At 44.9% G+C, this 16,352-nt stretch overlaps 3 protein-coding genes across 7 annotated transcripts in view; 2 read left to right on the forward strand and 1 right to left on the reverse strand.

Moving 5' to 3' along the window:
* The window catches only part of anapc4 (anaphase promoting complex subunit 4), an 8,124-nt gene extending 5,888 nt beyond the window's left edge, over positions 1-2,236 (reverse strand). For both annotated transcript variants that reach the window (XM_019893138.1, XM_019893137.1), the window contains exons 1-9: positions 2,073-2,236; positions 1,666-1,781; positions 1,477-1,582; positions 972-1,104; positions 799-873; positions 705-731; positions 583-627; positions 420-504; positions 218-325 (exon numbers count right to left, since the gene is read on the reverse strand). In XM_019893138.1, coding sequence (XP_019748697.1) covers positions 218-325; positions 420-504; positions 583-627; positions 705-731; positions 799-873; positions 972-1,104; positions 1,477-1,582; positions 1,666-1,773 — 687 coding nt within the window. In that variant the 5' untranslated portion in view covers positions 1,774-1,781; positions 2,073-2,236. The remainder of the gene's footprint in view (positions 1-217; positions 326-419; positions 505-582; positions 628-704; positions 732-798; positions 874-971; positions 1,105-1,476; positions 1,583-1,665; positions 1,782-2,072) is intronic.
* A 219-nt stretch (positions 2,237-2,455) lies between these two features.
* On the forward strand, positions 2,456-9,462 carry LOC109529714 (zinc finger protein Xfin-like). Its single transcript, XM_019893126.1, has 6 exons — positions 2,456-2,743; positions 2,926-3,999; positions 4,744-4,950; positions 5,534-6,900; positions 7,632-7,845; positions 8,251-9,462. Exons 1-6 carry the CDS (start codon positions 2,551-2,553, stop codon positions 9,384-9,386), a joined length of 4,191 nt encoding a protein of 1,396 aa, XP_019748685.1. The 5' UTR covers positions 2,456-2,550; the 3' UTR covers positions 9,387-9,462.
* An 865-nt stretch (positions 9,463-10,327) lies between these two features.
* Positions 10,328-15,785, forward strand: LOC109529746 (zinc finger protein Xfin-like). 4 transcript variants are annotated; one of them, XM_019893178.1, is made up of 3 exons: positions 10,329-10,659; positions 12,604-13,865; positions 13,911-15,785. In XM_019893178.1, exons 1-3 carry the CDS (start codon positions 10,434-10,436, stop codon positions 14,952-14,954), a joined length of 2,532 nt encoding a protein of 843 aa, XP_019748737.1. In that variant the 5' UTR covers positions 10,329-10,433; the 3' UTR covers positions 14,955-15,785. The 4 variants fall into 4 exon arrangements, with proteins under 4 accessions (XP_019748735.1, XP_019748737.1, XP_019748734.1 ...); XM_019893176.1 differs by having other exon boundaries at positions 10,328-10,650; positions 12,604-15,785; XM_019893175.1 differs by having other exon boundaries at positions 12,604-15,785.
* The last annotated feature ends 567 nt before the right edge of the window (positions 15,786-16,352 follow it).

Here is a 16,352-nt window from a genome sequence, read left to right on the forward strand (position 1 = left end):
GTAGACCCAAGGGGATGCGGTTATCTGAAACCAGGGGGGGGGGGGGGGCGTCACGGCAGCCACGCAAACCCAAATTTGTACCGATGCCGCGATGCGCCCGTACTTGGGAGGCCTTTGAAACGCCTTGAAACATTGCATGTCGGGATGGACGTGAACCGACGATCAGTCGTAAAAACCCGCCAAAAAAAATGACAATGTCCCCCGTAACCGTTCTCACCTGAACGAAACAAATCTCTGCGTGGTCCTCGGCAGACTTCACCTCCGTGATGACGGCCAGGGACTTGAGGTCACTGGCCAGACTGAGAGTGCGACAGCTTCCGGAAACCTGCGTGGTCAAGTCAGAGATCGGGTTAGATTGGAATCCCCGAGGTCCACTCTTCCGGTTTAAGTTCATTCCAGCACATTTGAAAATGTCTCACTCCGGCTAACGTTGCAATCTTGTACATCCCGTAGGCGTAAAGCTCCACCTGACCGGCATCTCCTCCGAGGACGAGTATGTTCAGCCTACGTAGGAACAAACATATTTTAAAAACGGACAACAAATTCAACAGCAGTATTTCGCTTCGCAACACAGCAAGTTACCTGACTTCTCCGAGGAGGTTCATGATCTCGTCAGACTTCTCTTCACTGCATCAAAAAACACACCATGACTGCATGCAAATATTTGAAGGATGCTTTAAAACGAGTGTTGAAAATGGCTTCACCTGAAGAGCTTGGATGTTGTGCTGTAGCTGGAGAACAAAAAAAAGTGAGATCAGGTAACCCGAGCAAATGGTGTTTGTGATCTATTTGTCTTACCTCTTGGGGAGGGAGGCTAGTTTGGGCAGAAACAGCTTGGACTCATCCTCTGACTGATAAAAGGATCCGAGGGCGCTGGGGCGCATTAACATGAAGGCAAAACAGGAATATTTTCTAATTTGTAAGTCTCTTGAATGGATTATCCTTTGAGGACCCTCAAAAAAATCGCCTACCTGCATTCCTCTGTCACCTCCATCCAGTGCATGCAGCTGACGGGTTTCTGGGTGTGGAAGACATGCAGGATCTCCGCTTTCTCCACACTGCACAACACCACCTGCTTGGTGTCTCCAAGGCTGAAGGCCAGAACTAACCGATCAGGAGAAGAAAAGGGGCAGAAATTCGTCACCAGTTTTCCAAATACCGCATCTGACCAACACCACCAAAAGTAAACTAACACTAAAACTAATATAAACTCAAATAAAAGTAAGCATTCTCCATCAATAAAACTAGTCAAGTCACGCAAAAAAAAAAAAAAACACGTAAACCTAACTAAATTAGAAATACAAAGTCAAAACAAAATAAAAACAAAAGCTGATGACAAAACTATGACTCTATGAAATGGCATCAAGATGGTTCTGCCAATCCCAGTTGAAGTTTACAGTAAAACTGACACATCAAACAAAAGTAAATTAAACCTAACATTGGACTTAACAGTAGAGCGACACAAGCATCGCTCACTTTTGCCATCAGGTCTCCAGGCGAGTGAGGTGATCTCTTTTCCGATGTGCTCGCTGGGCGCCAGGCTCCAAACTCGATGGAAGCTGGCCAAGCGGTGCAACAGCAACTACAAAAATATATATAGACCAGAGACATCACGAAAACACAGCACAGTACAACATCCATATTTCAATGCTTCCTTATGCGTACCTCTCCAGTTGTGCTGGCCAGAGCGATGAGATCTCTTTTGGGCGACCAAGCCATACAGAGCACGGGGTTGGGAAGCTGCTTCTCTCCGACTTGCCGGAAGGCAGGCATCGTTTGGGCTAAGTGATGCAAAACAAAACAAAACAAAACAAGAGAAGTATTACACGATCAGTTCTCTTCTATTATTCTACAGTATTTGCAAGGCTGGCTAGATCCATCTCGCCAGCCGTAGTGTAAGAAAAACTGTTGCCGCGGTTCTTTTAATTTTTAACTTCGCTGTCCTTTATTAAATCAGGTAAAAACAATCGATGTGTGAACTGAGGGTGACAGTTTTCCAATTGAGAAGACCATACATGTACAATTTTCTGAGTTTAAATCAAGTTTTAGTCGAGTGAACTGAGCAATCTTACCTTTATTCTCCTCCAACGTTACGTCCAGAGTAAATTTTGATTAGTGAGATGAGATACGAGAAAGAACTTCGTTTTGACTTTTTCTATCAAGAACAGAACTCGCTCATTTATGTTACTTCGCGGGCAGCGCCATCTTCTTTTCCCATCGACCAATCATCGTGAAGCAACGGGTAGCGGGAAGAGACCCATTTGTTCAGAGAGGAAAAACGGAAATAATTTAACGGACTCTGTTTGGGGGTGAAAATCCATTAATACCTGCTTGCTAATCTAAAACTTAACTAAACGGTTTATTTTTCATTGCATGTGATATCTGATAAAATTAAATTACGTTTATTGCCAGCTATTAGCCATGCTGTGGTAGAGACGTCATAAATATGCGACACATGACTCGTGGTGACACACGCGACTCGCGGTGACACACACCGAGGAAAATAAGTATCCTAGTTTGTAGTTAGTGACACATCGCTACGACGTTAAAATGTGCAAAGTCCGAATGTTGAGAACGTTGGTGAAGCAGCGACTAAACGTGGCGCTCGAAGAGATATTCGAACTATTCGAAAGAACGATAGCAGAGTATGAGGAGGAACTTTGTCGAAGCAAAGAGGAGACCGAGCGACAACGCGAATTACTGGACTCTGTTTACAAGCCTCGGGCTGGGCTACAGAGAGCAGGTTTGTTTGCTGTTGCTCACATGGTCAAAAGCTCATTTTTCACACACCCAAAAAATCGACAGACCCGAGGTTTTAAAATTATGAGTTACTTCATCGTTTAACAATGTTTGCTTTGACAAATTGGCCTCAAATCCTTCTTGGACAGATTCTTACAATGTTTGTGTTTGTGTCTGTGCCTGTAGACATTCAACAGGTGCTCGTTGAGCCTCAAGATGAGGTTCCCTCTGACCATAAGCAGAAAGAATGGGGCTCCAATGTGGATGTTAAAGAAGAAGACAAATCAGAAGAGGACATGTGGAGCAAACTGGATGGGGAGACTGACGTTACTGCAGTCATGTTGACTGGTGTTGCTGTGAACAGTGAAGATGCCCAAGCTCAGTCCTCACAGCTTCATCACAGCGAGGAGAACACAGGCAGCAGCTCAAGTCAAAATTGTGGAGGATCACACCCAGACGACTGTGCTCCAATATCAGCTTTGGGCAACAGGATATCACAGTCTTCTGACACAGACCACGGTGATGACATCAAAAAAACTCTTAAAAGCGCTCATGGTGATGTCAATCCGTTTATCTGCTCTGAATGCGGGAAAGCCTTTGTCCAGAAGTTCACTTTGAACAGACACATGAGGATACACACGGGTGAAAAACCTTTCAGCTGCACAGTTTGTGCTCGGACCTTCTCCAGGAAGTCAGAAATGACCACTCACGTTTTGACGCACACGGGCGAGAAACCCTTCAAGTGCGCTGTGTGTGACAAAACGTTCTCCGTGAAGAAATACATGATGGCCCACATGAGGACACACTCCCAGGAGAAACCATTTGCCTGCTCAGTTTGTGGAAAACGTTTCTCGACAAAAGCGCATTTGAAGATACACACCAGGACACACACTGGGGAGAAACCTTTCAGCTGCGACGTTTGCAACAGGAGCTTCACAAGAAAATCGGAGATGATTACGCACATGGCGACGCACACAGGCGAGAAGCCTTTCGACTGTTCGGTCTGCGCCAAAAGTTTCTCGGCCCGAAAATATTTGATGATGCATATGAAGAGACACACAGCAGGGAAACCTTTTACCTGCACCGTGTGTGCGAAAAACTTCTCCAGTAAAGCTTATGTCATGATACACATGAGGACGCACACCGGGGAGAGACTGTTCAGTTGTGACATATGTGATAAAACATTCACATTTAAGACCCAGCTCAACAATCACGTGTGTACTCGGGACAAAAACAACAGTAATGACAACGCAAGACTTTAAATGTGACTTTCAAGTGAAGATCCGACACTTTGTGTATCACTCCGTGATCGTAATGGTCATAATAAACGACTATCATAATCACATCAGAATGTTCCTTTGTCTAATACATGTTATTTTACTTTTAGTACAGTCACTCACAGGTGCTTTGATTTATGAGAAGGGCTGAACGATTTAGAAAAATAATCGAATTGCGATTTTTTTTTGCCTTCAATATTGCAATAATTTGCAATTATTTTTGTCAACATCCTCTATCCTATTTTTTTTAACAAACACAAGCAATACGTTAATCTGAATTACAAGAACCATTATAATGTTTATTATTTATAAATGTTTTCATTTCATAGGTTTGGGCTAAAATAAAGATGAATGAAGCATGAATTATTATGAAGGACAGATTATGTACTTCAGTTAGAATTGTTACTTTACTGAATGAACATTTTGACTTGGGGTCTTTTAAGTCTTCACAAAATTCTACCAAACAAGTGAGGCATTAACATCGTCTGTCAGTAATTCATATATCAGTAATTCATAAATCAGATTACCAAATCAGATTACAAAAAGTAACACTTCTGTGGCTTTACCACTTCAACTTTTTCAAAACAATAAAAATCCAACGAAAAAGGATGAAACACAGCGTTGGCAGCATTGTAACACGGCTAACAAGGGCTCGCTACCTCAAAACCACCGAAGAAGAAAACAACGGAAGTTAGCATCGCGTCTCTCAGCAGCGAGCTAGCGTGACTGTGGAAAACAAAAATGTGCAAAGTGCAAATGCTGCGAGAGTTGGTGGAACGGCGACTAAACGTGGCCGTGGAAGAGATATTCGAACTGTTTGAGAAGACAATAGCGGAGTACGAGGAGGAACTTTGTCGATCGAAAGAGGAGAACGAGCGGCAACGCGAACTACTGGACGCTGTTTTCACGCCTCAGTCGGGGCTAGACAAAGCCGGTTTGTTTACGTTTTCGTCTTTTGTCGTGCACCAGCTATTCTTCTATTTGATCATTTAACACCGCCGCCTTTCGCTAAGTCGTCTGGTTGCGAGTTCTCATTGTTTGCGGTGGGCGCGAACACGTATATATAAAAACACGTCCAGGGCTATATCAAGCCCAAATTAAGTGTTACAGTGTCATAAAAACATAATTTCCTATCACTTTTCCAAATTAGTCAATACTGACACGGAAATGATGTGACGCGCATGGTAGATAAACCATCATCTAAACTTGTCAACATTATAGACTCGACTGAACAGCGAGATTGAACATGTCGTTTTAATTCGTCACAGCTTTTATATCGCAATGAAACGACTTTATAATGTATTTTGTCCTTTTTCTGTATCTCTTAGCATCGGATTATGAGTTAACAATTCACATAGAAAAAACCCCAACTATCAATCATGCACGCCAGTATCAGTGGCTGGCATCAGCAGCCCGATACATTGAATTAAGGCCAATAATATTCAGATACTGATCCCTAGTATCTGTTTGTTACGCGCCCATCCGTGGACGTCACTCACAATCTTTCTCTTCTGCAGATACTCACCATTTGGGAGAGGATCATCTCCCTGAACCCCAGCTAGAGCCAGCAGAGCCCCCCCACATTAAAGAGGAAGAAGAAGACGTGTGGAGCAGTCAGGATGGGGGGCAGCTTGTAGGTCTGAAGGAGGCAAATGTCACCACCTTAGCGCTCGCTGATTCCCCTGTGAAACGTGAAGTGAATGAAAAGAGAGCTCACTCTTACCAACTTCACTGCAGTCAAAGTGAGGAGAACAAATATGCCGGCGAAGCACCACAGGCACACTCCAGCAGCGCGCCACTGTCCGACATGGACGAGCGTGACGTCACATCATCCGAGACGGATCACAGCGACGACGCCAAAGGACGTTTGAAGCGTTTTACCGACGGCAAAGGTGCCGCTGCCCATCACGACGACAGACTCTTCAACTGCTCCGAATGCGGCAAGACCTTCAGTCGGAAGGGAACTTTGAACCGACACATGAGGACGCACACCGGAGAGAAACCATTTGCTTGCTCGTTTTGCTCGAAAATATTCTCTTTAAAGCATCACAGGGACCGCCACATGCGAATACACACCGGGGAGAAACCCTTTTCCTGTTTATTTTGCCCTAAAAGATTCAGAGACAGGTACAAAATGATGACACACATGAGAACCCACGCTCCTGAGTTACCAATTTCCTCCAGCCCACCAGCGACAACGAAAGCTGGCGGAGAACACTCTCACGCTCCTCGCTCACAACGAGACAACCCCGCTCCGCTATCAGACCTGGACGACGCCATGTCACACTCTTCCGCAAGCGAGCACGGCGACGACGCCGAAGAACCCGACTGTAATCCCAAGAAGTTCATGTGCTCCGAATGCGGGAAAATGTTCGGCCGCATGGGAAGTTTGAACCGACACATGACAACGCACACCAGAGAAAAACCTTTTGCTTGCTCCATTTGCGCAAAAAGTTTCTCTTTCAAGGAGCACATGAAAAGACACATGATGATCCACACGGGCGAGACTTCCGTCTCCTGCGGCGTGTGCGCAAACAGCTTCCGAGATAAGTGCGAAATGGTACTGCACATGAGAACGCATATGGGCGAGAAACCCTTTACGTGCTCAATTTGCCGCAAGGGTTTCTCCCGCAAGGACCATATGGTGTTACACATGAGAACGCACACGGGGGGGAATTTCACCTGCCCAGTTTGCCATAAAAGATTCTCCAGTAAAAAGTATGTGATGATACACATGAGGACACACACCGGGGAGAAGCCGTTCGGTTGCAACGCGTGCGATAAGAGGTTCACGTATAAGTACCAGGTGACCAGACACAAGTGTGTCAGCGGCATAGATTTAAATGCACCGGAAGCGAGATCCCAATCACTTTTGTTGAGCGATTAACTTGGGTGATGTGCAACACTCTTGATTTTTCATGAACAGACTTTTTACATCGACCAGAGACACAGCTATGATGTTCATAATTACCGTAAAATCCTGCAAATAACACACACTTGTGTAAAATACATGTCCCCACCAAAAAAATTTAAAAAAAATAGGCATGCAAGCATTTTTTTTTTTGTCTATGTACTTGTGTATAATACGGTCCCCCGATTTGCTGGCATCCTTTATTATCAGAGTGAATAATTTTAATTATTAAAGATTCAAAACATACCAACAAATTGTAAATGCTTTTAAATTCGGGTTCAAAACCACCCTCTTTTCCCATACCTTCTCTTTCAAAATCATCTTTTTGAGTGTGTGTGTGTGTGTGTGTGTGTGTGTGTGTGTGTGCGTGTGTGTGTGTGTGTGTGTGTGCAAAATGCTTCATATCATTGTAGGATACAGTCATGCATCAAAACTCAAACAAACGTGGAGTAAAAATTTGAAACATTCCACAATTTCAAGGGAAAAATATCAAATATATTTTATTTCATTCGATTACACTTTTGAACGTTTCCCATGCCATCTTATATTACTGTTATCATCAATACTATATATAAATTGACCTCAGTTCAGTACAGTAATAGTTTGTCCCCAATGGCTTACCGTAGATACCTTTTAAATATGGCGAGCTCTCAACGCATGCGCAGTAGTACTCACGACGTCGGAGCTAAACTTGTTAGCTGTAGGTCGCAATCGCGAAGGCTAAAATGTGTAAAGTCCGAATTCTGAGAAAGTTGGTGACGCAACGGTTAAACTTGGCTTTAGAGGAGATATTTGAACTATTTGAGCGAACGATAGCGGACTACGAGGAAGAACTTTGTCGAACAAAAGAGGAGAACGAGCGGCAACGCGAATTACTGACTATCGTTTACACGTCTGATGTTGTTTCACAGGAGGCAGGTTTGTGCACTTATTTAGTTTGGAAGATTCTTTAAGTATTTTTTTTAAAAATTGCTTATAGGTAACGCCCAGCCCTTTTTTGTATGACTGATTATTATACAGTAGTTGCTTTGTTTTTTTAAAAATACGATTGAATTTGTTCTAGTGGGCTTTCCGTAGATATCTCAATCACAGTCCTGTATCTTATTGGTTTGCCACAGTGGTACGTGAGTCATGATGCTTTCAAATTATTTCAAAAATCGTTTTTCTTATTTCCTACATTACTTTTATTTTTTTCGTCACACTGTACTGCTGTGACACTTGAATTTCCACATTCAGTATCTTTAATTTAATTTTTTAAATAAAGTATATATTGACACAAATGTCCCCTTTCTTAATCATGTGAGCATTCTGCTTGTCATGCAGACGTGCAGAAGGTGTTGGTGGAGCATCCAGATGAAGATATTGTTCCCTCTGAGCCGCAGGAACAGCCACCAGAGCCACACCACATTAAAGAGGAGGAGGACATATGGAGCAGTCAGAATAAGGAGCAGCTTCCCTTGCTGGAGGAGAATGATGTCACTGCGTTCACTTTGACAGGCGCCCATGTAAAGAGTGAAGAGGATGACGGTCAGTCCTCACAACTTCGTCACAGTCAAAGTGAGAAGTTAGATCAACACATCACGGTAGGGGAATGCTACACAGGCCCACAATCACAACCAGATCAATTAGCTAAACTGTCTGATATGGACGACATGATGTCACACTCTTCCGACACCGATCACAGCGACCGCACCAAAGAACCTTTGAAGAAAAGCTCCGAAGGTCATAGGATGCGTCACGCTGACAACAAGCACTCCAACTGCTCCGAATGTGGGAAAAGGTTTGTCCACAAAGGAGCTTTGAACAGGCACATGAGGACACACAGTGGAGAGAAACCGTTTAGGTGCACCGTATGCACCAAAGGCTTCTCCTTGAAGGCCAACATGAAAAGACACATGGCAACCCATTACGAGCCGAGCAACGGCTCGACCTGCCACGTGACGACCGTTCAGTTCGGCTGCTCCAAATGCGGGAAAATGTTTGGCCAGAAGGGCAATCTGATCACCCACATGAGAACGCACACCGGAGAGAAACCTTTTGCGTGTTCGTACTGCGACAGAAGATTCCACACGAAGCTTCACGTGAAGAGACACACGGCCATTCACACCGGCGAGAGACCCTTTTCCTGTTCGTTTTGCGGGAAAAGTTTCCGGGAGAAGTACGACATGATGAATCACACCAGGACCCACACTGGTGAGAAACCTTTCACCTGCTCCTTGTGTGCCAAGGGTTTCTCTCGAAGGTCATATCTGAGAATACACATGAGAAGTCACACTGAGGAGAAAGCTTTGAGCTGCGGCAAATCCGCTCAACACGTGACAACAGAAGCTGATGAAGAACAATGTGAAGAGCTCCAGACACAACCACAAAACTTTGCTCCACTTACAGATATGGACGATAGGATATCGTACTCTTCAGACACTGATCACGCTGACGACCACAGACATCATGTGCAGTAGCTGTGATTGGTCAGCGTACCCACCATACTCCATGTGGCAGATCGGCCCATAAACTAGGTCTGGATGATTCTGAAAAGTAATCTAATTGTGATTGTGTGTTGGTCTTACGTCATCAGCTTACATGCAAGGTGCAGCTGGTACTGCTGCAATTATACCTCCAAATGCAACCTCCAAATGCAGCAGACAGAATTTTGAGTTTTGCACCTTCAGTGTATTGCCACGTTGTGCCACAACAAACAGTTTATTTCTTTTCGTCATCATGTTGTTGTTGTTTTTTTAATACACACTAACTGAAAGGCTTCGAAGTCAGCTGACCACTGTGTTTGCATTTCAAAGAATGCGCCTCCCTCAAGTCACTTTTTAACGTTGTGGAAGACAGACCAAAAACAACCACCCCAAGCTCTTGTTGAACAAATAATCCATGGTCAAATACGTGAGGAACAGAGAAATTATGTGTGAATAAAATAATTTTGCATTGAATAAATTTTTTTTTTACAATGGAATAAAATGAAAATTGTAAATGTGAAATGTATTGAAACAGTCATTTCATAATTACACAGTGGAAAAGTGACATGTAATAAGATAAGAAAAGATATGAAAGGAAGAAGTAGAACAACAAAATATCGGAGCTGCTGGAAAGGCAGCCACTCTCGCGGCGCCATTTTGAAGTCAAAATAAAAACAACACAACACATCGGACACAAGACAGTCGTTAATGAAGTAAAATATAAATTCATTAGATATTTATTACATTTTTAGAATAACAGGATTATATGAAATAATTTGAAAATCTGAACACGTTTGTAAAGTTAATTTTCATTTTACTTCATGAAAGTACACAGGTTCAAACTCTGAGTCGATGGAGTATTCAGTACAGAAAAGTAGGTGGCGGTAGTGAGCTATTATCGTCCGTGAACTGCCGTTAAAAGCAAAGGAGTACGAGGACGAAGAAGAAGAGGAGCCCGCTGTGTCCTTACCTTAACTTGGACGGTTGGATAGCTGTTCGCCGTCGCTTTTGTCAAGGAAGAGACACACGTTTACGTGAAACATGTGTAAAGTCACAATGTTGAGGGAGTTGGTGAAGCTTAAGCTACACGTGGCCGTCGAAGAGATCTTCGAACTGTTCGAGAAGACGATTGCGGAGTACGAGGAGGAATTCCGTCGAAGCGAAGAGGCGCGCAAGCGTCGGCGTTGTGAGGAACCAGACGCCGTTCTCAAACCTCGTGCTCGACTGCGAAAAGGTACGGTTGTCCCCACATCCTCAGGTTCACACTGTAAGCTTTCTTGAGCCAACGCGCTCGTCGTTGTTGATGAAAGCAGATGTCACTTGTGAAAAATGATCAAGTGAAAACCGGGGTATTAGCATTATGGACAATCAAGAAAGAAACCGCAAACGGGATAATGACTAAGCAAATATCCCCCCCCCTCCGCCTATTGAAGGAATAATTGTTTCCAAGTTATCATACGTTTGCTAGTAATTAATCGTTTGCAGCGAAGAAATGCTTCTGCTTTCAATGAAGATATGATCGCAACGAAGAAATGCTAACGCTCTTCTAGCTATGCTCATGCTTGCAACAAAGAATGGCTTTGGTGGCTTTGGTGTGTGACAGTTAGGGGGCACAATCATATTTCCAAGAATGTGGTCGGAAAGAAGTTGGGAAGGGGTGTCGAGCTCATTTTTGCCGCGAGCCACGTTGGAGTTACATCTTCCCTCGGAGGGCAGACCGTGAAACCAAATGAATCGTCTCATAGTATTATTACTTGTACACTACAAGATAAGAAAACCTTTATTAGTCTCACAATGGAGAACTTCCCAATTCACAGCAGCAAAGTTATGAAAGGAAGAAGTAGAAGAACAAAATATATCAGTGCTGTAAAGGCAGCCACTCTCGCGGCGCCATCTTGAAGTCAAAATAATAGAACCCAACACATAAGACACAGACAGTAATTCAATCTTAACCACTTTTCTGCATCCTCTTAGTTGTATGAAGCTGTTATCAATGAAAGAGGAGAGGATCAAAGTGTCCTTTCATCAGTGGATCAGGGACGTCATGCTGAAAATGTGCGCACGTCTGCTACAAGCTAAGTTTTGAAAGCAAACGCGAAGCTGTAGCGTCCGTTCACGAAAAGAGATTGGCTCACATCTCCTGTCCCACATAATCTGCTTCAATTCTAAACCGCGACTCCGAGTACCACACACGCATCGGCGCTCTGCGCTGACGCTCCTTTCTTCTCATCGTCGGTTCTTCAAGCCTTGCATCCATCCAGCCGCAGACCGTCCAACAGCACCGACCTCTCCGCTGAACAAAGCGGGGCTATGAAAAATGCTGCCCATGACAGGCCCAAAAAAACACAACGCCACCCCCGAAGATTACGGTTTAAATTGGATCAAGTCCTGGGAACAAATTCCGGATTCAAACACTAGATGGCGACAGAGTGAAATAAAGAATATATAACCGCCAGCTCTGCAAGCGCTTGCCTTTACATCTTAATTTAAAGGCAATTCATATCTGATCCTGTACTTTATATCATCAATCCTCACTTGACGGGGCGCACGACCTGATATTCCGACAGCTGTAAAAACGAAGTGGTCACTTGTTAATTTTTAATTCTGTGTGGTTACTCGTTAAAGACAAGGTGAGTGACGGGAGACCGGATTGACTTGGTAAACGCAAAGGCGGTTAGCACTAGAGGTGTGATCTGAAGCCCGATCGGGTCAGGCCTAAAATGTCAATCATTGCTTCGGGTCGGGCCGGGCTTCTCTCTCAGATTCTGAAAATTGTCGGTTAATGTACCCGCTGCAGAAACAGAAATATAAAAGATGTAAATGTTTATACAGTCTTGTTTAGCTTAGATTTCGTTACAAAAGACAGGCTTTAATTTATCAAAAATCACCCCTCCTCCTCCCGAGTCCTCACAAATAAAATATGAAATATATGAAATTTCGGGTTTGCTTCGGGCTCGGGCCTGCAAATCAAGTTAATTGGCCGGGTCGGGCTGGATTTTTTTGGCCCGATCTTACCTCTAGTTAGCACACACAGGCGAATTCATCTCCACGCCGGGTTAAAAGGCATCCCCGTCCCCTCGCTCCACTGCGTTGTCGCAGGCGAGGGGGGAGCCAACGCTCCATCGCAGGTTACCCCTCCCCATTGACCGCGATATGTTAGAGAACACTGTAGATTTTCATTCATTTTGTTTCATTCATTTGTGTCATGCAGGTGTCTGTCCTGTGTCAGAGGATAGTGAGGAGGAGGAGGAGGTCCCCTCGGAGGAACGGGGAGAGCCACCAGCAAAAAAAACGATGACCGAGGAGAAGATGACGCTCAGGACAAGTCAACGCAAGACAACACAAGCGAATGGGGAGCGCTGTGAAGATCCCCACTCTCCACCAGACTACTTGGCTCCCATCTCTGACACGGAAGGCATGGCTTCAGACTCCGACAACATTGATGACGTTCGCCGTGCCAAACAGACGAAGAAGAAGTCGAAGTGTCGCGAATGCGGCAAAATGTTTGCCCGCAGGGAAGATTTGGATAGACACGCGAAAACACACACTGGAAAAAAACCTTTGAATTCTGCAGCTGTCACTCAACCGTCCGAAGCCGTTCGATCTTTTACCTGTTCAGTTTGCAAGAAGTGCTTCCGGAGTCAGGACAATCTCAACTCTCACTTGAGAACACACACCAAGGAGAAAGCGGTCCCCTCCGGTAGCTCGAGTCAACAAGTGACACCAAGAGCCGGCGGACAACGCGGGAACGATCTTCACCCTCAACAGGACCACTTGGCTCCGGTTTCAAATACGGATAACGTGACGCCAGCCTCTGATCGCGAACGGGACGCCAAAGGACCTTCGGAGAGAAAGAAGTTGAAGTGTTCTCGCTGCGGCAAAACATTTTCCCGCAAAAGAGATTTGAAGAGACATGCGAGAACACACACTGGAAATCAACCTTTGAATGGCGCCAAACCAGCCGACGGAGCCAAATCTTTCACCTGCTCGGTTTGTACGAAAAGCTTCACCAGCAGAGACCTTCTCATATCACACATACGACAAGCACACACCGAGGAGAAAACGGTTGCGTCCGCTAGCTCGGGTGAACACGTGGTGACAGAAGGTAAAAGCAACCACCTTCAGTCACAACCAGACAAGTTGTCACCGGTTACTAAACCATCCGACGGAGTCGAATCTTTCCCCCGCTCGGTTTGTACGAAAAGCTTCACGAGCGGAGACCTCCTCATCCCACACATGCGAGCGCACGAAGAAGAGAAACCGGTGGCCTCCGCTGGCTCTGGTCAACGCGTGGTGTCGAAAAGCAAAAAGCTTCGGTCACTACCAGACAAGTCGGCACCAGTCGCTAAACCATCCGGCGCCGATGAATATTTCGCCTGCTCGTTTTGTCCAAAAACTTTCATGACTAGAGACTTCCTCATGTCACACGAAAGAACGCACAACGAGGAGAAACCGGCGGCCTCCACGAGCTCTGGTCAACTCGCGGTGACAGAAAGGCAAAAGCTTCACTCCCAACCCGACAAGTTGATGCCGGTCGCCAAACCGTCTGACGCTGTTCGATCTTTGAGCTGCTCAATTTGTATGAAAAACTTCTCGAGCCGAGATCTCCTCATGTCACACGTACAAGCGCAGCACAACAAAGAGGAACCGGTGACCTCCAGTATCTCTCCTCAACACGGGACGACAGAAAATAAAAATCTCCATTCTCAGCCGGACAAGTTGGCAACAGTTACTAAACTGAGCGAGGTTGAGAAATATTTCACCTGCTCGTTTTGTCCAAAAATCTTCACGACGAGAGACTTTCTCAAGTCGCACGAACGGACGCACACCGAGGAGAAAGCGGTAGCCTCCACCAGCTCAAGTCAACGCCGCGTGTCGGAAAGTAAAAAGCTTCATTCGCTCCCAAACAAGTCGGCACCGGTCCCTAAACCGTCCGAGGCCGATAAATATTTCAACTGCTCGGTTTGCTCGAAAAGCTTCACGACTCAAGACTTTCTCACGTCGCACTTACAAACGCACAAAGAGGAGAAAACTGGCTCCCGTCGAAGCCTTGCGTCAGGCGGTAAAAAGCCGCGCTCACAACCAGACAAGTTGCCACCGGCGGCGGACAAGGATGACGTGACTTCAGACTCTTCTGACTCCGACAATGGGGGCAAAGGATCTTTGGACACGAACAAGAAGTGCTCAGAAAACGGGGAGATGTTTGTCCGCAAGGCATATTTGGACGATCACACGAAAACACAAACTGGAAAGAAAGCGCTCAATCGCGCAGGTGTGACTAAACTCCTCCTGAGTGTCAAATCTCTTAACTGCTCAGTTTGTCCGAAAACCTTTGTGAGTAAGGAATTACTCGTTGCACACATGCGAGTACACAAAGGGCCGACCTCCGCTCGTCCAAGCGGGTACGTGACGACGGAAGAGAAGGGAGATCACGGTGAAGGCGTACAATCCAGACCTGAGGGCCTCTTGGCTCCGCTGTCGGATTCGGACTTGACGTCGGACTCGTCTGAAGATGATCCCCGTGACAACGGCGTTTCTGTGATGACTACTCGGAACTCTTGACGGCGAAGAACGCGGCAACAAACAGTCTACCGAGAGACCGAAACCTTTTTTTATTGTTCAGTTGTCAAAAATGATTTGACCATACGAGCCATTTGAGCCAACATTTGGTTGTGCACACTGTCGAGAAACCTTTTGCTTGCTAATTTTGTTTTGAAAAGTTCCATTTTCCTGAGACTATGATGATGCATGTTCAATTCCTGTCGTGCCAAGGGGTCTGAACTTTGGGTTATGAAGCATTTCAAAAATTTTACCTGAGGAGTTTTATATTTAGTCTGTATTTCGACTCATTCATTGCCAGTGACGTGCATAGACGTCAAAAGATATATATATATATATATATATGTGTGTGTATGTATTTTTAACTGGGCTGGTCGTGAAGGAGTTGGTGGCCATAATAGGGAGGAGCACTATAGCAAATGGACAGATACTGTGGTGTCGCGCCAAATTCTGCTACCCCTCCCATACCATTCATTGATTGGCTCTGCCAAATAAGACATTACAATTGTAGCTCCATGACTTTCAAGGCTGCCTGAAATTGTTCCTGGCCCGTTCCCGGAACAACTCTTATCTGGACTTTCCCCGGATGAAAAACTTGACTTCACGTCCACGTGCGGCTGGCCTTGCGTTTTTAGAATAACGCCACCGATGTGTTTTGCCCACCACAAATTCCATCCCAATTCTCGGTATTGCGTGGATTCTAGTTAGACATGTCATTCTCTCGGTTGTGCTTCCTCCTTTTTGCGCTGTATGACTGACCGTGTTTGTGTTCCACTGTTTTCATAAACCTCAATTATTTGTTAGCTGTAGTTTAGTCAATAAATTCTTCCTTTCCTAAGAACCTAGTTCTATGTTTTGTGTTTGTTGAAATAATGTTCCCTCTGTATATGGAGTAAAGAAAGTCCCAATTTTGTGTGGCAGACGAAAGACATTTTCCCAGTTTTTATGAAAATTGCAGTGGTCTGCTGGGGTAAATTTTAAACTGGCGTATTTAAGTGGTTATATTATAAATTTGTGAGATGAATTGGCAATTACAATAATATCATGCTTCAAAGTTTTACTTCTTGATATTCCTGTTAAGACATTTTGCTGAATCCATCCACGCAGTTTCCAGCTTCGGTCGAATGTGCCACACATTATGTGAAGAAACAGGAAGCTATTAGCAGAGGAAACAGGTTACAGTGTAACAGCTAGGTTACAGATACAGTGTGAGGAAAACAGAGCAGGAAACAGGATGCCGACTCAAGATACATAAAGGCGCAGCGTGCAAACAAAAGGAAGGGACTGTTATTGTCTTGTGTCTGAACCCGTGAATAACATGTTGCTTGAACTCAATAAAAGGCAGAGAAGGAAGAGCGATCACGAGAGTGTAGCCTCTGCTGCCATCCGTGAGCAGAAAGT

Source organism: Hippocampus comes, unplaced genomic scaffold, assembly GCF_001891065.2.
Source record: "Hippocampus comes isolate QL1 unplaced genomic scaffold, H_comes_QL1_v1.1 scaffold229, whole genome shotgun sequence".
Classification (NCBI taxonomy): Eukaryota; Metazoa; Chordata; class Actinopteri; order Syngnathiformes; family Syngnathidae; genus Hippocampus; species Hippocampus comes.